We start from the raw sequence: 25,630 nt of genomic DNA, 5'->3' as shown, positions 1-25,630 counted from the left end.
AAATATTGTATCACAGCCTAAGGTACTGACTAGGAAAACCCAGCTTCAGGGAAAGTCCTCCAGTGTTTTCCAACCAGTGTGCAAGCTCTTGCACACCTGTGTCAAGGAAACTTTGGTCACCACTGGGCCAACATTCTATGGGCAGTAGGTGGTAAAGCCTGGGTTCCTACCTGGGTTCCTACCTGGGTTGGTCTGACTTCTGTCCTCTTCCATCTCTAGCAATCTAACCCCAAGTCCAAAGGACAAGTCAGAGTGGTTGCAAAGGACCTTAAAAGTCATCTAACCTAGGGTTTGTCAATCTCTGAACTGTTAACATTCTAGGCGGGATTACTTTCTTATGGGGACTGTTCTGTGCATGCTAGGACATTGAGCAACATTCTTGGCCACTATTCCCTGGATGTCAGCAACCCAATGCAACAGTAAAAAATGTCTTTAGACATGGACAAATATGGGGGTGGCGGTGTTGGAAGGGCATGAATCTGTATCTGGGTGAAAACCAATGATCTCAAGCATCTCCTCATTTATCAGATGTTGGAGTTGGGGCTCCAAAGAGATAAAGTAACTTGTTTAAGGTAATTAGCAAGGCCAAGACTAGAATCCTGGTCATTCAGGCAACATTATCCCGCACCTCCCGTTCAATGTACAGGGTACAATGTGGAAACCACAGCAAGTAGAGGCAGTTCTTGTCATTTACAGTCTGGCACTGCACACGTTGCACGAAGCTGATAAGCGATCAAGTACGCTGTAGGTAGCAAGGTAGAGAGAAGAAATGTGATCTGGAATCTTAGCAATGGGCCACATAATTTTGCCACAGAACTTAAGCTTTAGGTTCGTCAGTGAAATGGAGATCACAGTCTTCAGCTCCATCAACAACCCCAAAACGGGTCTGTAAACGAATTGTGCAAACCGTAAAGCTCTTACAACATCAGGTATTATTAAGATCATCAGGGATATGATAATAATTATGATTAGGATAAAAGTCCTCAGAACTGGGTGTAGGGGAGGCGTAATTCCCAGATCCCCAATCTTGCGCGGGAGAGAAAGCAAAGACCCCCGCCACCTGACGACTTTGCCCGCCCGCAACGTGCTCCTGTCTTCGCCCGGAACCTGGGCAATCAGATAGGTGAACTCGGGTCACAACTCCGCACAACTAGTCCTGCAGGCGGGAGCTGCTCCCGGGCCCTCGGGCCTCTCAAGCTCCGCCTACCCTAGCTACAGCCCCGCCCCGCGAGGAGACGGGTCCCGCCCCCTCCGCGCTGGCAGGCACTCCAGTCGCGTCGCGCCTCCTGGACAATCCCGGGCCAGCGCCGGAGATTCCCGAGCTTCCCCGATCTCTTCCCGGCCTCCCTCGGGCGGCAGGGGCGGAGATTGCCGAGGGGTCTGGCCCCGCCCCTCCGCGGGCTCGGCCGCCACCGCCCCCTCGCCACAGCCTCCCGCGCGGGCGAGTCCTACATCCCGGTCCCTCCCTCCTCCTTTCTCTCCCCGCCTTCCCGGTGCTGCCACAGTGGCGGGTCGGAGGATCCCGGCCAGTCAGCTCGTCCCGGCCTCGCGCCCCTCCTCCCCCAAATAAACAGCCCTCCCCACGCCTCGGGAGCCGGACCGCCCCCTTCCTCCCTCGGCCGGCGTGTTGTGAGGGAGAGTGTGAGTGAGCGAGCGCGGGCCGGCGGCGACCCCGGAGCGCGAGAGGCGGGGCGCGGCGGGCCGGCCGGGCGGCGCGTGTGCGAGCAGGGGCGCGAGCGAGCGCCCGCGGCGACCGCCAGCGGCCCCGCGCCGACGAGCCGGCGGGCGGGCGTGCGGGCGACGGCGGCGGGCGCGAGCGGCGAGGGCGCCGGGCCCGCGCGCACGCACGCACGCACGCGGGGGGCGGGGCAGGCGCGCGCCCGCCTGTCGCGACAGTCGGGGCCGAGGCCCAGGGGGAGGTGGCCTGTCGCGGGTCGCCCGGCTCCCGGAGGCGAGGGGGGCGCGGGCGGATGGCGGAAGGCGCCCAGCCGCAGCAGCCGCCTCAGCTCGGGCCCGGCGCCGCTGCCCGGGGCATGAAGCGGGAGTCGGAGCTGGAGCTGCCGGTGCCCGGAGCGGGAGGAGACGGAGCCGAGCCCGGCCTGAGCAAGCGGCCGCGCACCGAGGAGGCGGCGGCCGACGGCGGCGGGATGCAGGTGACCGCGCGGGACGCGGCGCCCCGTTACCGCGGGGTGCGGGGCGGGGCCGGGAGGGGCGGCCGGCTCCGCGGCGGGAGAGGGCAGGGCTGCGGGGGTCCCGGCGGGAGGCGGGCGGGAGCGGCGGGCCGGGGCCTGGCTGGAAGCGGGGGCGAGCAGGGCTGGGGCCAGGGGTGCAGGCGGGTCCCGCGCCTGGCGGGGCTCGGGCCGGAGTCCATTTCTTCCAGCCCTACCGTAGTTCCTTGGGAAGCCGGGAAATCCCGGGTCCGTTGCCCACAGGAGAGCGGCCGGGCCGAGCCCAGGACCGGGGGACCCGCTGGGGAGGCTCCCGAGGAGGAGCGCCTTTGGGGCAGCCCCGGCCTCGGTGGGATGGGGAGCGGGAGGGCGTTGGAGGGAGCGGCGTGAAAAGTGAGAACTCCCGAGAGCCCGTGGGGACGTGGCTTAGGTCGTGGGTTCAGGCAGCGACGCGGGGGGTGTGTGCGAAGTACACGGAGTTTGGTGGTGGTGTGGGGACACCGAGGTGCTCATACTCTTTAATTTGGTGGCACATGCAAATAGTCCGAAGAGGAACACAGGACGTGTCCCTTCTGTACTTTGCCAGTTGCATCCTGCACCGCCAGGACTCCGAGTAACTCTTTGATGCCTTGGGGTACAAAAGAAAATTTGTAGGGCTCTTAGAAGACTGGATTCCGAGTTGTGGACTCGAGGATAAACTGACTGAATTGGGCAGGGAACGGGACAGGTATTGATAATGTCAGTTACTCTGTAGTTTGAAGGACTTGAAACCGCGTGGGTTTTGGGATTTGGTCTCTGCTCAGAGAATACTGTGCTGTAAAATGGTGAGGCTCCCCCAGCAGCAGTTGCTTATAGACATGTACCTGATTCTCTTAGAATCATAGAATGTTAGAGATAGAAGGGACCAAATGCATCATTATCTTTTCCAGGGGTTCTTAATCTGGGTAGACTTGGAAGAATCTTCTGCATATTAGTTTATGTGCAGTTTTTGGTGGAAAAGAATCAGTAATTTTCATCTTTTTTTTGTGGGGGGATGGATTTAAATCCCATGATATTTTAATCACCTCATTGTATAGATGGGGAATCAAAAGTCTAGAGAAGACTAGTGACTTGCCTAAGGCCACCCAGTTAACTGGTTGTAAAACTGGAGCTCAGAGCCTGGTCTTCTAATTCCTATTCTTGTGCTCTCTCCATTACACCACTCTTGGAAATCTCTGCAGTGCTGAAAGACTTCCTGTGCTCTGCTGCCTGCTTTTCAAGGCTTCGCCTGACTTCCTGTGTTAGAGATGGAGCTGCACTTAAGCCTTGCATGTGTGTTGTGTGCCTCTTGGTCTCCTTTGCAGTGTCCACCCTGTTACTTCAGTTGGTTTGGGTAAAGTGACTCTCTTGGTGTTTATTTTTGGATTCTTTTTGTCTGTTTGTTTTTTGCCTGCTTTTATTCTCCATGAGAACTCTCTCATGTGGTGGGATTGTGAGAAGTAAAAGCTCTGGGCCCTGGAAAAAATATAGAGGGCTACAGGGAGACTTCAGAAGAGCTGGTTAACACTGGGTGGTAAGAAGAGGAGACTGGAAGGAAGTGCTGGTGATCTTGTGCCATTTGATGTGTATGGCATGTGCACATATGTATTCATTTATTGTTTCTGTCAATCATAGTTAATTAAATCATAGTTAATAATGATACCCCTTTTCTTTCCCCATTTCTGCCTGTGGCCTGTTACTAGTTGCCTTCAGGTTAGCTCAAGAAATGGAGCAGTGTATAGGAACTGTGCAGAGGAAGGGGTACATTATGTCCTTTGGGTATAATTGAGCAACATAGAACATTCCCACAGATAATTTTTTTTTCCTCTGTGTTTTCATTAATGTTTTTCATTTTTTACTTCATACCTTCTCATTATTGTAGTTCCACGACACCATGTCGAACAGGTCTTTAAATCATTGATTTAGCTCCCTGCCTTCAACTAGCTTTATGGTTCTAGGGAAGTTCCTTATTTTATTTGTTTATTTTTGTGTGGTGCTAAGGATCGAACCCAGTGCCTTGCATGTGCTAGGCAAGCACTCTGCCACTGAGCTACAGCCCCAACCTGGAAATCCCTTATTTCTGGGCTTCTGTTTTCTTAGTTGTAAAATAAAGTGTTTGTATAAGATCATTTCTAAGATCATTTCTAAGTTACCTTCTAAAAAAATATAAGCTAAGTTCACTGTCCTTTTTTTTTTTTTTTTTTTTTTTTTTTGGTACTAGGAGTTGAACCACAGGCGCTTTACCATTGACCTACATCCCCAGTCCTTTTTATTTTTTATTTTGGGACAAAGTCTCACTAAATTGCTTAGGGTCTCACTAAGTTGCTGAGGCTGGCCTCAAATATGGTGATCTCCTGCCTCAGCATCCCAAGTCACTGAGATTATGGTGTGTGCCACCATGCACAGCTAAATTCTCTGTTGTTAAGGCTCATGTGATCTAGGTGGAGAGACAAATGGATAAAATGTTTTTAAAAAGTGTGTGAGCTGGTCTGGGTGGCACATACCTGTAATCCCAGTGGCTTGGGAGGCTGAGGCAGGAGGATTGTAAGTTCAAATTCAGCCTCAGCAATTTAGTGAGACCATAAGAAACTCAGTGAAACCCTGTCTCTAAGTTAAATATTTAAAAAAGGCTGGGGATGTGGCTCAGTGGTTAAGTACCTCTGGGCTCAATTCTCAGTACCAAAAAAAAAGTTCGTATATGTATATTAAATATTAACTTAACTAATGTTTATAGAGCACCTGCTACATGCCAGTTTCTATTTTAACCATAGGGGATATAGTAGTAAACAAAGAAAGACCCTGCGCTCATGGATCTACTATTCTAATCGGGAGTGGTAACTAATGAAGACAGTTATTTTTAGTTGGTAATAAGACTTAAGAAGAAAAGCTAAGCAGGGAAAGGAATAGAGAATGATGAAGATGATAAAGGATGGTGTCTCTGTAGGTGTCTTTGAATAGGGTGAGCAACCAGCCTTTCAGAGTGTGAGGGAACTGGGGATGTAGTTCAGTGCTGAGGTGCCCCTGGTTCCATTCCCAATACCAAGCAAACATATGAGGGAAGAGGGTTCAGTAATGCTCATAGGCCCCATGTAAGTATCCTCTGTCTTGTCATTATCATTTTTGTTCTTAAACGTGTGCTTTTTCTTATATCATAACCCAGTGGAGTTTTTCCGAAGTCCTAGATCCTTCATTAATAAAACCTTCCCTGACAGCTTAGTTGATGTGTGTTAGGCCTTGCTTTTGTGTCCTGGTATGTTGATGCTTACATATGCATTGTCTTTTATTATCCCTAATGGCTTTATTCTTCTTATTTCCCTAGTAAGATTGTAAGCTCCTGAAAGACAGAAACTGTATTTCCTTTGTGTTTATCTTCCATAATAACTTGTTAGTTTTTGGTACATGGTAAGTGCTCAGTGCTTATTAAATTGAAGTTTAAATCTACCTTTTTCAAATAGTTAAGGGCTTAAAGAGAATCAGGAAATTCTGGGGTAAGGGTACCATCACAAAATCTCCCAATCCCTTTGAGTGCCAAAGGATTAACTGCTTTTTACAGAAAAAAGTCATTTACTGGGGTTAGTTTTGCAAGGCTACTTTCTAAATGGAACTGCATCTGTCAGCTTCAGATTCCAGAGCTGAACTCTGTTGGGTTGCATTCTCTGAGCTTTTGGAGTAAATTGTTACTTCTCAGAATGAAGCTCAGGGGACTCCACAGAGAGTCCCTGAGGCTTGTTTTATAATCTTTAGACTCAGAAGGAACCTTAGGGAGGAGAAGCAGGGTTGGTGCTTTCAAGGCAGTATATAGAAACTCTGTGGAGGTGGAAGAGGGGTCAGTGTAGCCCTGGAAAATAAATCTTGATTTTTTTTTTGTGGGGAGGGGATACCGGGGATTGAACTTAGGGGCGCTTAACCACTGAGCCACATCCCCAGCCTTTTTTGTATTTTATTTAGAGACAGGGTCTCACTGAGTTGCTTACCTCCTGTATTTTGCTGAGGCTGACTTTGAACTTGCTATCCTCCTGTCTCAGCTTCCCAAGCCGCTAGGATTACAGGCATGCACCACTGCACCCAGCTCAGCCCTGGAAAGAGAGAAATAGAGAAACCAGAATGATGGAGCAGGAGGGAAGAGACATTAAATGGAAATGTGGTTTGAGAAATGTAGTTGGTTCTTGAAGAGAGTACTTGGAAATAACTTACTCAAACTTGGAAGAAAGTTAAATGAATTATGTGTATAGATGTTAGAAGTTCATTTCACTTTAAGCAAGTCTGATATGTATGAAACTTAGGTGCCATCAAATATATTGGGAAATGAATTCTTTTTTTTTTTCGAGTAATGAGGATTGAACTCAGAGTCACCTGACTACTGAGTCACATCCCCAGCCCTATTTTGTATTTTATTTAGAGACAGCGTCTAACTGAATTGCTTAGCATTTTGCCATAGCTGAGGCTGGCTTTGAACTTGCAATCCTCCTGCCTTAGCCTCCTGAGTCACTGGGATTACAGGCATGCACCACTGCGCCTGGCTGGGAAATGAATTCTTCTGTTCACTTTTCTAGTGATATAAACAATTCAGTTAGCAAAAATTATATTTTTCTTCAACTTTCTAGGAATTTGGCTGCTTTATAAGGTAAGATGCATCTAAATGATTGCTTATAGCTTTCAGCAAAATGCATTATGGCAGTGAAGTGTTGGTGTGATTGTCATCTGGCTCAGTAACTTTCCGACTGTAGTGCCAGTCAGTCAGTCTAGCTGTGTGGGGTTAGTACTTGTTCGTGTTAGCAGGTGACTCTAGTAGCACAGAGACTTTCCTTCTGGTCTCAGGGAAAGGGTTCTGGGTAGTGTGTACTTGCTTTGTGGGTTCTGTTATCTGTTAAGTAGTCTGTCCTCCCACTTATTTCTGGGTTTGTTTCCTTCTAGGAAGCTGACTCTGGCTGTCTCTTTGGATCCTCATTTGGGTATTTGAGTCTGATGCTGAGCATGGTGCTGTCTTGAGTAGATTTACACAAAAACATTCATTCCTTACATGTAATTTCATGAGCAATATCTCTCTAAAATTACTGACATTTCATTTCTGCCTTTAAAAATATATATTTTAGTTGTAGGTGACACAATTTTAGTTGTAGGTGACACAATACCTTTATTTTATTTTATGTGGTGCTGAGGATCGAACCCAGGGCTTCATGCGTGCTCGGTGAACATTCTACCGCTGAACCACAACCCTAGCCCCTCCCTGCCTTAGTTTTCTGAGGCTGCTGCATCAAGGTACCATAGAATTAACTTGACATTTATTTGTCACAATTCTTGGTTGGGAAGTCCATGATTAAGGTGCTAGCAGACTTGGTGTCTGGTGAGGTCCAGTCTCCTGGCTTGCAGGCAGTGCCTCCTCACCTCTCACGTGTCCTTTGGTCAGTGCATGGTGAGAGAGGTGGAGCAAGTGCAGTGCTTCTGATAAGGGCATGGTGGTTCCACCCTCTAATCCTGACTAGCGTCTCATCCTATCTCCCAAAGGCCCCATCTCCAAGTACCGTCACATTGGGGGTTAGGATTCAACATGGGTTTTGGGAGGACAGAAGCATTCAGTTCATAACACTATCAGAGTGGTAAATATATATGGAGAAATCGAGGCACAATCATGTAAAAATTACTAATTTTTTTCAAGCCTTAGAAACCTGTGAATTTAAAACTGAGGTATTTGAGGAGAGAGTAATCTCTGAGGTAGATGTAGAATTATTCTTCAGGGTGACTCTAGAAATTAGCACCAGTTGAATTGGTCTCAACTCCCTCTCCCATCTTCTAGCTACCTTGTCATTTTTTCCTCTATTACACTGATGTGTGAATACAGCAGAAGCTAACTGGAGATTTAACTTCCGTTTTGTTATAAAGCAGACTGGTGCAGGCAGGCCTCAAAATTACAGGACTATGGAGGAAGAAATTCAGTATACTACTTAGTGTAAACAAGAATGTTGCAAGTGGATCTCTAGTTTGACATCTGTTAGGCCGTCATTTGGATGTTAGGCTTTAATAATTTGCAGAAACAATAAAGACAGCTATTTTAGTGACTGAGATTGTTTGAATTTTAGCTATATGTTTGCAAAGCAACTTTTCTATTCTGGGGTACATGTGCTCTGCCTTCGGAGGCAGGAGGGAAGAGCCACAGAGATGAAGGAAAGGAGATGGCAGCAACCGGAGCATGAGCAGACAGATGGAGCGAGGCCATGGCGAGTGCATTTGGCATTTAGGTGGCCTCTAGGGGTATTGAGTTTCTTATTCTTCTCCCCTGCAGCCCCAGTGTGAGCAGGCAGCTTACATGGCTAAGGTTTCATTATCTAATCCATCACAGATCAGCTTGAGTAAACCCATTGGCTGGCGCTGATCTAGTTAGGAGGGTAGTGCAAAGCTGCTTGAGCCAGGATTGGGACAAATCGGATCAGGACTGCCATGTGAATCCCAGACATATTTCTGTAATTTGGGCTGGTAAAGTAGTTGGGAAATCACTCAAGAGTGAGTGAGCAAGCAGTTAGCCCCGAGTGTTTTTTCAAACGTTGTCTTGGGTACTTGGGAAAGTATGGAGGATGTATTATAGCCAGGTTGCTTTGATTATTTGAGCCTGAACGTTTTTGATCACTAATGCCCAGGAGTGATCGTTTTAGTAGCATTTGGAGATTGCATCACTCATTTGTCATTGACCTTTCCGAGTAAGTTGAAATCACTCAGTTGTCACTGACCTATCTGAGACTCTAACATAGGGATTCTCTCTTTGTTTTTAAAGGGTAGACATTGTTACTATTATTCCACCCAGCCTTAATTTTTAAACGGATTTGTGATCCATATGTACTTTACATATTGTATAGGATAGAAACAGATCATTTAGAGTTTCTCATACATGGATTTGAGTCCTCACTTCTACAACTTAACAACTGGATGGCTTTTGGCAAGACATTGAACATCTGAGTTCTTGTTCTCACATCTGTGAACTGGGAAAATTAATACATACTCTTATGTGCTACTACAATGAGTAACTGAGATTATTTGAAGTGCCTATCCTGGATCCCAGCCCAACATGTTTATCTCTTGCTTTTCTTATATCCCGCTGTGTAGCACTCAGTTAGTTTCTGCTTGCTGCTTGATCAGCATGGAGAGGTAATGTGCTTCCGATTGATTAAGTGCCAGAGTTGGAAACTGTTAGAGATGAGCAGTGTGTTAAACTGGGAAACCTTATTTGCTCGTGTGGTTGGGAGAGAAGTGGAATGGACTTGGTCATTGAGGTGTCTGTTAGAGGGAGGGGAGACATTTCATTTTTTGCCAAGGAGTGGAAAGACTACTGATGTACCAGCCTTCCTGCACTGGGGAATGCAGCTATTTCATGGAACCCAGGTGAAAATGTTGTATTTCAAAATTTTAAGGTATGTTGGTTAAATTTGTTGCATCAAGTAAATGGCACCTTTTTGTCTTGTTTGGTTTTGTTTTCTGCAGTGCTAGGGATTGAACCCAGGGTCTCATACATGCTAGGTGAATGCTTTACCACTGAGCTAGCTACATCTCCATCCCTAGAAAATGGCATCTTTTGTTCCCATTTTGCCTTATGGAAACAGCAGGGATGCCTGTGTGTTGTCTCTTCATCTCTTCAAACCCACTCTCCAGACTGCTAACAGAGGGATCTATTTCAAAGAGTGAATCTGTTACTCCTTGCTTAAAATATTTTTTTTTTTATATATCTTTAATTATTTTTTTAGTTGTCAGTGGATCTTTTATTTTATTTATTTATATGTGGTGCTGAGAATTGAACCCAGGGCCTCGAACATGCTAGGCAAGTGCTCTACCACTGAGCCACAACCCCAGCCCCTGCTTAAAATATTTTTAAAGTTTATGTTGATCTCAGGATGAAGTCCATTCTCTCCTTGAGCCTACCAGGCCTTTCTGACCTGACATCTGCCTATTTTTGTAGCCCCATCTCTTTATACTATTCACCTCCAAGTGAGCATGATGTGCCATTCAGGTAATTCACTTTTGTTTCTGGACCTTTTAACTAACATTCTATTTTCTCTTTCTCCTTCTGCCCCACTGCCCACTATTTGTAAAACAAGAATCAGTTTAGATATTGTTTTCTCCTGGGTGCCTTTTATGACTCCCATCCTGCCCATACTCCTGTTTTCCAAAATACCTTGTCTGTAGTTCTGTTATAGAACTTTTTAGATTACCATTTGATCAAATGTTTACCCCTCCACCCCTGCTCAGACTGTGAAATCCTGAAGGGATCTTTAGGGATCCATAGGATTTAGCACTATGCCTGAGTACAAATAGTGAAGAAACCAGTATTTTTGTCAAATTGATCTTTGTCTTCCTGCTTCTCATTTGGGGCCTGCAGACGTCTTTAATTGTTTTTCCAGATATTCCCTGAGGGGTCTGGTCTGGCCCCTGTTCTGCTTTCCAGCTCACAGTGAAGACTAGGTGTTGGTTGATATTGTGAATGTCACCTGATCTTTCCACTGGCATCAGGGTTAAAGGTGAGAGAGGGCTTTCTGAAGACAGAAGCTGGGGTGGAATTTAACTGCTGAATGTGTTGGGTGGGCAGGGCAACCTGATATTTAGTTTCCTGTGCTCAGATATTAATTGAGTACACGTGTGTATGTGTAAAAAGCTCCTTTGTGACAGTGTGGTTAAGGAAAAAGGAGGAAACACGCAAGTGAGGGGGACATTTAGGGCTAATGTGTTCCAGTTCATTGGAGCAGACTGCTGGTCTGCCTTTTCACAGGGCTGCCAAGGTTCTGGGGTATCCCAGTTCAGATATGTTAACACCATTTGGGAACGGAATCACTTGGTCAGCCATGGACCTCAACCTTCCCCTTCCTGACCAGTGAATTTTATCAGATATTATTGCTTGTTTTTATGTATCCAGGAAAAATATTGAGACACTTCACAAAATACACTGTTTTTCAGATAACTCCTATTGGATGTATTTGAAAAAGAACAAGTTTGATACAATTCCTTTACATCTCAGCTTTGGGGATAGATTTATAGAAGTATTTTACAAGAACTCTGCTCTCAGGCTGTTCTCCGTTCCCCCTTCACTTTCAGCTTCTGGTTTTGGCTCCTGAAGAATTCTGGACTGTTCTTCAGCTTAGAGATTTCCCTTGTTAGTGTGGTTTGGGCCTTCATAGGGCGAGTGGTTATATTTTATAGTCCCTCTGACTTTTTAGATTTTGAATGAATAAACAAGTTCAAAGAAGGGAAAGGAGAGAGAGAACTGCCCTCCTCCTTATGTATTCTGCACTGTGTGGCATCTAGAAATTTCACCTGAGGATTCATGATAAATACCTTTTATGAAGTAGATGGCAGTCATGAATCATCAGATGATAATGACTGAATAATTTCTTAAAAACCTATTTTCCCGGGGCTGGGGAGATAGCTCAGTCGGTAGAGTGCTTGCCTTGTAAGCACAAGGCCCTGGGTTCGATCCCCAGCACCCCCCCAAAAAAAACCTATTTTCCCAAGGGAGGAAACTGAGCCTTTGAGGTTTAGACTTCCACATGGGTGTGTTCAACCATAATACTTGGGTTTTTAAGGGACCTAAGTCCCCGGATAAAACCCTGCTATGTAGGATTTTTCCCATGTAGGGTCTGGTTTCTTGGTTTTTCCTTTGTTGAGGCAAAGAGATTTTGCACTGGGTATTGAATATTTTATTCCAGGCATGTGGTTTTGGAGGAGGCATACTGTTTATTTTCTTTCTGGCTGCATTGATTTTGTCAGATCCTAATTGGAAATAACACAAGCAAAGCATGATTTATCCTGAGGGATGGGTGGGTGACTGTGGGACTCTTCTAGCTCTGGGGGTTGGGAAAGGGGCAGAGGCAATACTAGCAGAACTAGAGGAACTGCAGGCAGGGCCTGTGGGGTCCCAGGGTGGCCTCTAGCTACTGCTGGAGTTGGAAGCTCAGGGAACAGAGACTCATGGGAAGTTCTTCCAGTTACTTTATTTTGAGCAGCTTTTTCCTCTGCAGATTGGCAGCTGTTTGGAGGAGGGGATATTGATTGCTGACAACCAGGATATTTTCTAAAGCAGACCTATGTGGATTTTTTTAGGGATTAATTTCAGGGGTGTGTGGTTTGTCCTGAGACAAGAGGATTTTGGTTTCATTTCCCTGGAGGTTGGTGGGTCTTCTTGATGGGCCTGCTCTATTTATCTTGGACTCTTAGGCAAGTAGAAAAGCAGCTGCATAGTTAGCCCTTGTTGCATGGAGCTTAGTTTCATAGGTCATCCTCTCCTGGGGATTTTTTTACAGTCATACTTACAGCCTTAAGTTTGTTTTTCTTTTCTTTTTTTTCCTTCTGCAATTCAGTGCTTCACAGAAATTCTTGGGAGGGTGAGTAATAATTTTGGGTAGAAGACAGGAATTGTAGATCTTTGTTTGACTTTTCCCCCTTTTTATCCCTTTCCCTTGGCAAAAGCATCTGCAAATGAGGTTCCTTTATCTCCTAATCAGACTGGCTTGTCCCCTAATCAGTCTGAATATCTGACTTTGACAGCTTTCACCTGCTGTTTCTTGGTTTCTAGGGGATGGGTTGTGTGATTTCAAAGCAAAACTGGAAAATTGGAAGACATTTTGTGGTGGCTCACAGGACCTAACTTATTGGTTTGCACCTCATACAAGCTTGCAGAACACTGTCACTGTCAGTGACTGGCACAGTGGGTTTGAGGACTTCGTTGGAATTTCAGGAAGTCTCTACAATGGCTGCCTCTCAGCAGTGGGAGCTTTAGCAAAGCTTTTAGGGAGTTAGTAGTACTTGTTTTGAAAGTACGAGCCAGGTTTATGCTGTACGTGTGTCTGTGTGAGACACAGAAGCAGCTTGTTATAAGAGTAAAAAGTTATGCTAGGCAGCTGTCCCTCTAGCAGTTCATTTCATATATACATACCTGTGCTGCTTGTACTCCAATACAGATTGTACTGCATACTTTATATATATAAAATCAGAGTCATAGTCTGATTTATAACTCCTCAAAGCTGATTTGACTAGTATTAATATCATCTAGGACTTTGAGGTAGTTCTGGTCAGATTCAAAATTTCTCTCTGGCTTTAAATATTTCTGTTGGCCATTTCTCTCCATTCCCAGATGCTGCCCATTGCTCATTGTCCCCTTAGTTTGTGTGTAGGTCTTTGGCTGCTTGTGTTACTGACCAGATCCTCTTGCTGCAGTAGTCTGGCTTTGAGCTGGCTGGGTTTACAGTGTTGGAGAGGGGTTGGTTTACTTGGCGTTACCTGCCTCCAGACATTAGCATTAAAACATGTTACTGCGTGCAGCAGCAGCCTTTCAGAAAGATGCTTATCGGGCCATCAGTGATTTTTGTCAACTGTATAAAAATGCTGTGATTAATAGATAACTCTGTGTGTGTGTGTGCGATTTCCCTTCATGCTTACTTTGCATTTTTTGAAGTGTAGTTGGAGTGTTACCCTGTAGGCTTTGTTTTTCAGTCTTGGGAAGCCTGTTTTAAGAATTCCTTATTTGATGTTCTTGGGCTTGCTGGAGGGTCATTTATCCTTTTTGGATTTTAGCTTCACTGTGAATTATTTGGTTTAACAGTGTCCCAGAGCTTGAATAAACCTAAAAAATTTGGTCAAAAATTGTGTTTTAAGCAAGGAAATTAATTTTATTTGGAATATCCCAAGTCGTATTACATTGGTTTTGTGCACGTGTGTCCGCATTGCTGGGGGCTTTGCTTGTGCTAGGCAAGTGCACTTTGTCTGAGCTACATCCCCAGCTTTTTTTATTTTGAGTCAGGGTCTTGCTAAATTGCCTAGGCAGGCTTCAAATGTGCTTTCTCCTGCTTCTCCTGAGTAGTGTGTGTCACTAGGCTAACCCCTTGCTTGCTTGCTCTTTGAGAAATAATAGGTGTCATTCTGCTAAAAAAAAAAAAAAAAAAAAGTTGAATAACTTTGGAAATTAGAACTACATTTTTAAAAAAACTATCACTTTGTGCTTTTGTAAGCAGATGTTGTGACTGAGGTTTTATGAAGCATTTTCCAAACTGACTTTAAAAAAAACAAACTGACTTAACCAAATCAGGATTTCCGCCCAAATTTCCTACTTCTAAGTTAATTCCTAACTTTAAATTCATAAAAATATATTTAGTAAAATCCTCCCTCTCATCACTGATTGTCCTCTTGTCCCTCTTCACCAAACAAGTAGCCACTGTTACTTGTTTGTATTATTCTTCCCCCTTTCTTTTTTACAAACAGTAGCATACTTTATACATCCCTTGCTCTTTTCATTAACTATATCAGGGGTTAGTTTTTTTGTGTGTGTAATAGTAAAAGTTTTCATTAATGGTTTGTTTTGCGTGTGTGTGTTGCAGAAAAGCTTTACCCTCTCCAAGGTTAGAAGAATAGAATGGCATTGCAGTCAGTCAGCCCTGAGTTAAGTTTGAGCTTTTCCACTTCACAGCTGTGTAATTTTGGTTGTTACTTACCCTAAGCATCAGCTTCTTTTGCAAAATACAGGATTAGTAAGGATTAAGAGATAATATATGTAATGTGCTCAGTTCAGGGCCCGACACATAGTAGGCATTCCATATATAATAGTTGTTTTTATTAATATTACCTATTTTCTTGCACCCCAGTGCTGTTTAAATTCTTTATAGGCAGGAAGTTTTGTATTCTTGACCCTTCCATCAGTGTCAGGGATATAAAATAAGAATTCAGTAAATAAGAACTTAATAAAAACATTTGATTAAAAAAAAAAATCAACCTTGGGCTGGGACTGTGGCTCAGTGGTGGAGCGCTTGTCTAGCATGTATGAGGCTCTGGGTTCGATCCTCAGCACCACATAGAAATAAATAAATAAAATAAAGGTATTCTTTCCATCCACAAGTAAAAAAAAAAGTCCACCTTTATATAGTTCTAAAACATTCCTTAATAATTTTGTTGCTTTTTCTATAATCACGTAACTGTATTTGAAGCATGGTGACTAAAATTGCACATAATACGCAATATTTAAATTCATGTTAAGTCTTTTTATTTATTTATTTATTTTGGTACCAGGGTTTGAATTCAGGGGCACTTGACCACTGAGCCACATCCCCAGCCCTATTTTGTATTTTACTTAGAGACAGGGTCTCACTGAGTTGCTTAGCGCCTCACTTTTGCTGAGGCTATCTTTGAACTCACGATCCTCCTGCCTCAGCCTCCTGAGTTACTGGGATTACAGGTGTGTCCCACTGCGCTCTGCTTCATGGTAAATCTTGTAGTTTATAAAAGGCTTTCCCATTGGTTCTTATTTATTCCCTACAACAGTCCTGAACGATAGATGATTCTTCTTCCTGTTTATCAGCTGGTGAAAATACACCTTTAAGCCTCGTGACTAGAAAGTGACAAAGCTGATGCTCCTCCCCTGATCTTGTGGCTTTTTAAAAAAGATTTATATATATAAATATAATATATATATTATATATATTAATATATATAAATATAAATATATATAAAATATATATTTTGGATGTTGATGGATCTTTATTTTATTCATTTATTTATATGTGTTGCTGAGATCCAACCCAGTGCCTCACACATGCTAGGCAAGTGCTCTAACACTGAGCCACAACCCCAGCCCAGATCTTGTGGCTCTTTATCCAATGCCTTCTTGTGGCCCCTGAGATTGGAAGGGTGTGACTGATGAGGAATGGAGCAAATAGGTACTTCATTGTCCTTGCATGCCACATGTTTAATATTGAAAACATTTTACATATTATTTGATGGTTGTTTCCCATAGAACTTAAAGTTAACACTGACCCCCAGTTTCTTTCTTTAATACTTTGGATCAAGCCAGTGTTTTGAATTGGGATTTTGCTAAAATTTATTGCATACTTCCAAGTGCCAGCCATTTTATTAGGGGTTTTATGTGCTTATCTCACCTTCCGATGGTTCATATTTAAGGAAAGTTAAATGAGATAATTGGTTGTGGATGTAACACGATTTATTGTTGTTTGTTGCTTTCTTTTTGGTCTCAAAATGATTCCATCTTGCCAGGGACAGTGGTACATGCCTATAATCCCAGTGGCTGGTAGGTAGGCTGAGGCAGGATTGTAGGCTCAAAGCCAGCCTCAGCAACTTAGGCCCTAAGCAGCTTAGCAAGCCCATGTCTCAAAATAAAATATTAAAAAAGGGCTGTGGCTGTGGCTCAGTGGATAAGTGCCCCAGGGTTCAATCCCTGGTATGAAAAAAAAAATCCCATCTTGAAATTTCCTTATTTATTTGAGTTATAAAGAAAAAAAAAATCCCATCTTGAAATTTACTTATTTATTTGAGTTATAAAGAAAATATTAAGATTCTGGTCCATGGTTGAGGGGCCATATCTGGTGATAGCCTTCTTGCTGGCAGAATCCTGAGAAGCACAGGGCATCATGTAGCAAGAGATGGCGTGTGGGTGTCACAGTGCCTGTGGAAGAAGCATTGCGGGGAATGCCAAGCTCGCTTCTGAGTCTGCTTTCTCCAGTATTGGTCTGGTCCCCCAGAGCTAAAAACCTCGCAGGACAGCATTAATACATTCATAAGGGTGGTTCCTCTCTAATTGTATTTTTATTCAAATAATGGATCAATGATGCATCAATCAATAGATTGATTCTGGTGGGTTGTATGAAGTCATCTGAGTCAAAGGCATGTAGAAGTTATCTGGTCCAACCTGCTTTAGTTAGGGAAAATGATATACTCATTTTTCTGAATAAGAGCACAGGTTCAGAATGTGACAACAAGTAATAAGCTCAAATATTTGGCTTTAGCACCTTGTGTTTCTTAATCTTTCTTACTAAGTTTCTTGTATGAAGTTCTTTTTTTTTTTCTTCCTCTTACATTTTTAAGCATATAATGTATTGACGAGTTCAATGACTTAAAACATGCATTAAAGAGTAAAAAGTCCTCTGCCTTTCCCCAGCTACCTGTTTTCTCTCCTTGTAGAGAACCAGTGTGGTTAGTTATTTGACTGTCCTTCCAGAGATAGTTCCTACATAGTATTTCTCCCACCTTTTGGAACAATTTAGATGATAGTATTAATATGTGTACTTTTCTGTACTTTGGTTTTCCCTCTGTTGGAAATCATATTGGTTTGATTTTTTAATTTTATTTTTGTTAGCTTTCTGGAGTTAAGATCATTCTGGTCTGGTCTACTGAGATGACTGACTGGATTGTCTCTGATATAGCTGACCTATTAGTACAGGACCTCATATAGTATGATCCTTTGTTTTTATGGAATTATGGAATCACAATGTCAGAGACCTAACTTGTGTCTCTGTTTTCGCATAAATACCCTGCAAATCCCTGACTCATGATATCTTCTAGGAATGTTTTAGTAAAAGATAGGTATGCTCAGTTTTCCAACTCCCAGTCAGCTGCTCCTGGTCGGTTTTTGACTAGTGGGCACATCATGGGTCAGATATCCGATTTGTCATTGAGTTACTAATGATACTCAGAATCTGCCTTGAGTCGTTGCACATGGAATCTAACTACAGTGTGATTTTATTCATTGTGACATCTTGACATATCCCAAGTATCCAACTTTATCCTGATTGAATGTTGCTGCCATCAGAAGGCTATTCAGTGAACCAAGCTTGGTGTTGAATTGTAAGAAAGGAGAGTTGAGTTCCTAATAGGTGTTGCCCTCAGCAGCCATAAATTGCCATTAGCTGCACTTGATGCTTGTGTTTGTGGAAAGCCCAGGATTTGAGTGAATTCTTTTCTTCCTCTGCATATGCTTCTCTCTGACTAAGGATTGAGGGATAAGTAGATATGGTTTAACAAACAGGGAATTTAGTTTTAGTTTTTTTTTTCCTGTTTCTTGGACAGAGTGGATTCTGATTCAGACAAAGAATTAGATTTCAAGACAAAGAATTAGATTTTAATTCTTGATTCTACCTCAGTTAACCTTTACAGACTTCTGCATTCAAAGATATGAAATAAATGTGCTTTTCAGAGTTGGCTTCTGCAGTAGACCTTTGTTTCCACGAGTATATTATAGCGTTCCAGCTGCTTGGAGAGTGTTCTGGGCATGAGAACAAAAGTGGGTGCAATATGCCTCACAGTCTAGATGGATGCTGTTCTCCCCTCAGTCCAGTCTCTCCATATGGTCTTTGAGGTGACAAGGGTCTGTAGTAGGTGAATTAGGCCTTCTTTGTCTCTGTGGCCTGAATCATACAGGTTAGTGCTCCTACTCCGAGCAGTGAATGGAAGCAGGCAAGGCCCCAGATGCTGTGTTGTGTCACTTATTGCTTTTTCCTTCACACCCAGTATAAGGTTTCCAGGCATTTGTGCAACGTGATAGCAGAAAGCGCCTGTTGTAGCAGCTGAGAGATGGGTTGTCAGGTGGCTCAAGTTACTCCATAATCCTAATAAGAGCTATCTATCTGGGCTAGTGGCTGCTGGGACCACTGGGAGCCATACTGCTGGTGCTGTACTCAGCAGGAGTGGTGGTATGGGCCACTGCAGTGTTTCAGGACCCCAAGAACATCCCCCAGGCAGCCTGAGAAGTCTGGACAGCATCTCTAGGGAAATAGCACATGTATGAGATGTAGATCTTGCTTTTGAGGAGATAGGTCTTAGGAAATGGTGGCACACAGGAGCTGGGAAAGTACCAACATAGGGAATGTGAGATGCAGACCTGAGGAATAGAAATGTTTTCTCATTCTCTAAACCTAAAACCCAGTTGAAGAATTGATTGAGTTCTGTAGTGCTATACATGGTGACTTGAATTTGCAGTGGGGCATGGATGTGTACAAAGATAATTTTATTATTATGTCATAATTACTCTGATAGAGGTATTCACAGAGTATATGTTAAAGTGAGTGCTTTGGTGATATATACTTTGTGCATTACTTTATCAGAGAAGTTATCATACTGTAGTGAAATACTGGGTTAAAAGGATCCATTCTGATATCAGATTGTCTACGTTCAGTTTCTTTCTCTATACCTACTTAGATGTGTGTTCTCTAGGCAATTTACTTAACTCCTCTGTGCATAAGTATTTCATTTGTAGGATTGAGTTAGTGGTAGTTTCTATCTCATAAGGTTGTAGTGAGTTAATACCATGGATGTGATTTGCTTGCTCCATAGCAAGTGCTATTTAAGTGTTATCTTTTTGTTGGTGGTGATGTTTTTGTTTTTGGTACTGGGGATGGAACCCAGGGCACTGAACCTCTGAGCCACATCCCCATCCCTTTTTTGTATTTTATTTAGAGACAGGATCTCACTAAGTTGCTTAGAGCCTCGCTTTTGCTAAGGCTGGCTTTGAACTCAAAGATCTTCCTGTCCCAGCCTCCCAAGCCTGGATTATAGGCATGCGCCACCGTGCCCGGCAGTTAACTGTTGTTATGTTGGTTGTTATAGCACAAAACAGGTCTGCAGAGACCATGGCAATGCATGCTGACTAGAGGTATGGGGAGTTCAATATTTATTGTACTTACTGCAAGATTTTTAGCATTATCTATGCCAGGTATTATACAAAGCATGTGAGTGATGACTGTGTACAATACACAGTGAAAGTCCACGTTTTGAAAGTTGTGTAAAAAGAATATTGGCCAGGCACAGCGGCACACACCTCTAATCTCAGTGGCTCAGGAGGCTGAGGCAGGAGGATCTCGAGTTCAAAGCCAGTCTCAGCAATTTAATGAGGCACTTAGCAACTCAGTGAGACTCCGTCTAATAAAATATAAAAAAGGGCTGGAGATGTGACTCAGTGGTTCACTCTGGGTTCAATCCCCAGTACCAAAAAAAAAAAAAAAAAAAATTGACGTGAGAAGCTTTGGTATATTGTCAGGGTTTTCAGAGGAGGAATCTTACTGTTCCTTTGAAGGTGACATTGGAGGCCCTTCAGCTTTCTTGGCATTTTGAAGATAGATTGAATATTTTAAGGTAGGATACTACTTAACTATTTCAGACAGGTATGAATCATTACTTTTTAAAATTTAAACCCCTAGGAGAAACCATTTTATATCAATTCATTTATTCTTCTTTTTTCCTTCCATCTTTTCTTCTCTAAAGGAGAAAAATTGCTAATATTTTAAGCACTTTCATTGTTCTTTATATTAGAAGTAAACTTCTTATATTGTATGGAAGGCTTCCTTCTTGATCATTCATTTCGTCATCTGACATTTGAATGCTTGTTTAGATGCTAAATACTGTTAAATAACTCCCTGGTTAGAGAGTTAAAGGAATGTTCTTGTGGAACTTGAGGCTTAATGGAGGAGGTTTAGGGAATAAGTATACATTAGAATAAAAATTTGGTAACAATGTATCAGTAAGGGTGTAAGTGGAGAAATAGGTACTCATATTGCTTGGGTGAAAAGTCACATAAAGACTATTTAGCAATATCTATTAAAATATGAAATGTACAGGTTCTTTGACCCAGCAGTTCCATCTCTAGGGATTTACTGTATAGATACGCTTGCATCTGTGTGGAAGAATATACACTATCCCATTATTTTAAATAGAAGATTGAAAAAAATGCTGTTTGACAGGAAATCTGAATAGACACAGAACACTTTAAATATATCAAGTCTAAAAGTCACAGTGTGGAAAAGTAGATAGTTTGCTATTCTTTGTGATTTTTTTTTTTTTTTTTTTTGCCAAGATACACAGGACTCTGATAGCAGTAGTTGCTTCTGGAATGGGCCCCTGAGTGTTGGAGAAATAGAGCTGCAGGTGAAGACTTAATGTTTATTGTATACCTTTTATGCCTTTTATATTATAGTGGTCCTCCCTTGTACAAGAGAGTATGTTCCAAGGTCCTCCGTGGATGCTTGAAACTGTGTATAATAGGATAATACTAAACCCTATATATACTATGTTTTTTCCTGTATATACATACCTATGATAGTTTAATTTGTAAATTAAGCACAGTAAGAGATTAATAACTAATAATAAATTTGAACAATTATAAGAGTTTATCATAATAAAATTGCCAGCATCACTCCTCTTGTGCTGTGGGACCATTTTTACATAAGATAAGGGATAATTGAACACGACACTGAGTTCTGTAACAGTTGCTCTGATAACCAGGATGGCTACTAACGGCCCGGGGGTAGCATATACAGCATGGATAATGCTGGACAAAAGGATGGTTGAGGTCTCAGGTGGGACAGAGCAGAATGGTGCACAATTTAAAACTTATAAATGATTTCTAGAATATTCTATTTAATATTTTCAGACTGGTTGACTGTGATTAACTGAAACTGCATGAAAGTAAAATTGTGGATGGGTGGAGTACTGTGCATGCATGTATTGCTTAAGAATAAAATGATTTATCAAAGTTACACAGTCATTAGTACAGGGTTTAAGATCCTTAAACTTGCCAGTTTTCATAGAAATAAGTAAAGTTACTTGTTGGAGCAGAAGTGTGCCAGTTTTGCTTACCAGAAACAAAAAAATGGCACCAGTGGTGGCCCATGGTCATTTAAATTTTGGTTGTCACATTATTTGTAGGTAAAAAGAGTATTTCCTATGCTTATATTTAATATCTTTATGTGTTTATATTATGTATTATATATTTTTATTATATATTATTAGCTGTGTCTTAGTACATTTATTAACTGAAAATGCTGATATGAAGTAGTGGATAGATGTAGACATGATTAAAAATGGAAAGTAATGTTTGAAAATTATAAATGTTGAATGTGCCCACAGGATGAATTATTCAACAGTATAATTATAAAGGGTCAAGTACAAATCATGAAGTAGGTTGAGAAGTAACAGAGTGAGTCAGAGCTACGACCATAAGCCTCTGCGGGTTTCTAAAGAAATATTCCCTAGGGAACTCCGGTGGTGCAATCGGTTAGTGTATGGTACTTAAACAGAAATGTCCTCTAACTACATGCACACCCATGGGTTACTTCGATTTTTTCATATTGGAATTTTATGAACAGATGGACTTGGGAGCGACCTTTCATTCCTGAACATAACCTGATGGCAAATAGAGGAGCATTTGCTCCTGATAGGAGTGAGCCTGTGTTTCTGTGGGAGCAGAGCAGGTGAGCTTCTTAGCCCGCACAGAGCATTCTGCTAGAGCGCTTGCTGAGAGCAGTGAGTTGAGCAAAGGCTAGGCAGGCCAGGGAGAGGAAGGGGCAGGGCATTTCAGACCAGAGCACCAGCATGGGCAGGGATAGGGTCTGAGGGCAACTGCAAGTGGGACGGGGATTGGGGTGGGGGGTTGGGACAGTGGCCCAAGGGCAGGGGATTTTCCTGGAGTGTCTTTGGTAGATAGTCCATCCTGACTGCCACCTCCTTGCATCATATACCACTCTTTACAAAGCTGACTGGATGTGTGATTGGATTATCCTGCCACTCAAGGAGCATGTTCTCATATAACCCTGTCCATTAAGAAAGAGAAAGCGGGAGAGAACAAAGAAACTTATACTTGGTTATGCTGGACAGATGTACTTAAGCTGCCATCCAGCAGAATTGCTCATTTTCTTATTTTTCCCAGCTATCTTCATCCGAGAAGAACCTTTCCCTCTACTTGGAATCACAGTTTGAGTGCTGCATGGAAACTACTTGAACACTATGTTCTGTTTTATTATATTTGAATTTATGTGAAGCACTTTCTGCCATGTGGGCATGTATTTTGCTCTTCATAGCATGAACTGCTGTAACAACATTTTATCCTTCAGGCTTTCAAAAAGCTTTGAATATTTAAGTGCTTAATCGCTGCAGTATACTGAGTAGGTGGCAGGTAGGCAAGTGTTGTTTTTCATATATCCTGCATATAGCACATTCTGGTTGTTCTGCCTCTTAAAGAGAAAGCTTCTCCTATGAAGCTGAAGTGTTCTATGCTTTGAATCCACTCAGACAGACCATTCTGGAAAGCTTGAACTAAACCTGGTCAGATGCTTCTGAGTTATGAGAGAGGGATCGAAATAAACTTTTTCAGCTAAAAATAATTTTGCTCACATGTTACCAAAAATGGCTGACTGGAAATGCTTTTAAGATACTTGTCTAAGCTATCATAAGCTAAAGGTCGAGAAAAAAGTTTAGAACACACTTTGAAAAACATTTGGCTTTGTTTTGCTAAGCTTTTGCCAGGCTGCTTATTCTATAATTATCTCTTGAGAACAAAGTTGGTGAAAAGTGCCGTGCCATAGATCAATGGGGGCCAATTGGTTCTTTTAATGGAGCACACACAGTGCCTCTCTCATGATAGTAAACTAGAACCTGTGAAGGCAGTAGGGTAGGTGAAAATGGGACATGGAATTCTAAAGCTATTGTTCAGCTGCCAATACCAGTTCAATGTTGAAGCCCCTAACTCCTGTTACAGCCAGGTTTACCCTTAGTGAATATTTGTGAGCCTCTGTGGAGTACTAGGTGATGAGACTTCAGCAGTCAAGACTCATTCTGTTAAATTCTCCTCTCCTCTCATTGATTAGTGGAATTAATCACTCACATTTTAATTTGAGTTATTCAGTTGTCATTGGAGTTTGTTTCTTCTAAAACCTCAGTGTGCTTTAATGATTATTCAGAGGGTAGCAGTGCAGCCTCGTTAGTGGTAGCCTTGAGAGACTGGAGAGGCATGTTGCTTGGGATTGTAGAATAAAATCTTGAGTTAGGGTGAAATTTAGAGCTATTTTTTTTCCCTCATAAAAATCATTCTTTTAAATACAGCTAATATTAAGCCATGGTGTTTTTTTCTTCCTAAAGTTGACAAACTTTATCAAGTGCCTAATAAATAAGGTGTATGAAGGGGAGTAGAATGTTGGAGGAATTCAGTAATTCTTCAGTTAAAGAATGTGGTGGCCAAGGTGGTGGTGACCCCTGGAGGAGAGTAGAGAAGTTTTAGAATTAGCTGCTCTTCCCGTTAACAGGATTCATGAAGTGGAATAAAAGGATTGCTGTGTCTCACTTAAGCACCAGCTTAGATTGAGATAGGTCTGGTGGTTTCTTAAACTTATCAAACAGTACTTAGAAGTCCACAAGTATAGCCTAGGTGCACTGTCCAGGGCCAGGCATTGTTTTATTGGGATAAACAGGCTCAGGTAGGAAAAGGGTGGGAGAAGAAAAGGACCAGAGCTTGCGATACGAGTTTGAATCATGACATTACCATGTTTTGGGTAGTGATAGTGCCAAAGGATCCCGTGGATGATTGTGGTAGAAATAGTGTCCCCTCAAAGGAAGTAGGCAGAAGACTTGGTGTCTGGATTTTAGATGTTATTTTTTTCCCCTGTACTTGGAATCAAAACCTGGGCCTTCCACATGCTAAGCAAGTGCTTTGCTATTGAGCGCCACGCCCAACCTGTGTTCTCTTCTTGCGTGTTGAAATAATCAAGGATTGAGATTTGAAAGTTATGGAGACTGAGGTGCTGAAGAGGATGATGGATAAGCCTTAACTCAGTCATTCTTAATGGGGGTGCTTTTGTAGTATGTGGAGACACTAATGATTTTCATAATTGTGGAGCTGCTGCTAATTTCTAATGGGTTGAGTTCAGGGTGCTGCTTTAACATACTAAAATGCACAGTCCCAATATTGTAGTAAACAAATATCTAGCCCAAAATGTCAGCGGTACTGAGACTGAGAAACTGTTGACTTTAAAGAATAGGTATTAAGTAAAGGCAATCATTTATTGAGAACGCTTGCTTCTCTCTTCCAGTCTGCTTAGAGCTCTGCACATCCATGTGTTTTTTCACTTATTGACCATTTATGGAGCTTCATTCATGTGCCAGGCACCATGCTTAGATAGGCATTAGGAGGATAAGGATTAACTAAACATCACCTCTTTCTTAATTTTTTTCTCTTTTTTCTTTTTTTTTAGTTGTAGACGGCATAACAACTTTATTTATATATTTATCTGTCTGTCTACTTACTTATTGTGCTGAGGACCAAACCCACTGCCTTACATGTGCTAGGCAAGTGTTCTACCATTAAACCACAACCCCAGCCCCATCACCTCTTTCTTAAGTTTAATTTTATTTGTTTTTTAAATATTTTTTTCTTTGTATTTTTTATTGGGGCATTGTAATTGTATGTAATAGTGGGATTCATTGTTGCATATTCACATGTACAAAGTATACCAATGTAATTTGGCCAGTATCATCCCAGAGTATTTCCCTTTTATCTCTCCTCTGAAGTTTAATAACGAGAAGGCATGCAAATGTATTCTCACAAATCGAAAACTCAAAACTCAAATATGTAAAACTAGGGGCCACATTTACCATCACCTCAGATCTCTCTTCCTTCTCTGGAGCTATCCAGTGCAATCGGTTTGCTTTGTGTAGCTGAACATTTGAATCTGCCTCCCTGTATCATTTTTTCCCCCTCTCTTACATGACATGCTCAGAAGTTTAATTTTGAAAATTTATCCTGGGCTATAAGTTTTTTTGTGTGAGATGTGAGGTTTTTCTTTTTGACTTCTGATTATAATACATGGTATACAATTGTTACTCAATAAATGTTTGTTGAATAGTGAATGAAATAAATCAATAGAAGA

The 25,630-nt window shown here is 42.4% G+C and overlaps 1 protein-coding gene and 1 non-coding gene across 18 annotated transcripts in view; both read left to right on the top strand.

Annotated features, from left to right (window-relative positions):
- Positions 1-1,490: 1,490 nt before the first annotated feature.
- The window catches only part of Rbfox2 (RNA binding fox-1 homolog 2), a 267,810-nt gene continuing 243,670 nt past the window's right edge, over positions 1,491-25,630 (top strand). For 4 of the 17 annotated variants that reach the window (XR_007108444.1, XM_047550772.1, XM_047550768.1 and 1 more), the window contains exon 1: positions 1,497-2,153. Coding sequence is in view for 15 of the 17 variants with exons in the window: in XM_047550772.1 (XP_047406728.1) it covers positions 1,971-2,153 (183 nt within the window). In the remaining 2 variants the exon portion in view is untranslated. Of the gene's footprint in view, positions 2,154-25,630 lie in introns of all 17 variants that reach the window. The other 13 variants (XR_007108445.1, XM_047550771.1, XM_047550769.1 and 10 more) reach the window with 8 other exon arrangements.
- Positions 11,580-11,654, top strand: Trnat-ugu (transfer RNA threonine (anticodon UGU)). The gene has a single exon. It is a non-coding gene; the product is annotated as a tRNA-Thr (tRNA).

Source organism: Sciurus carolinensis, chromosome 4, assembly GCF_902686445.1.
Source record: "Sciurus carolinensis chromosome 4, mSciCar1.2, whole genome shotgun sequence".
Classification (NCBI taxonomy): Eukaryota; Metazoa; Chordata; class Mammalia; order Rodentia; family Sciuridae; genus Sciurus; species Sciurus carolinensis.
Note: the sequence above shows the minus strand (reverse complement) of the source record. Positions and strands in the feature narration are given on the sequence as shown.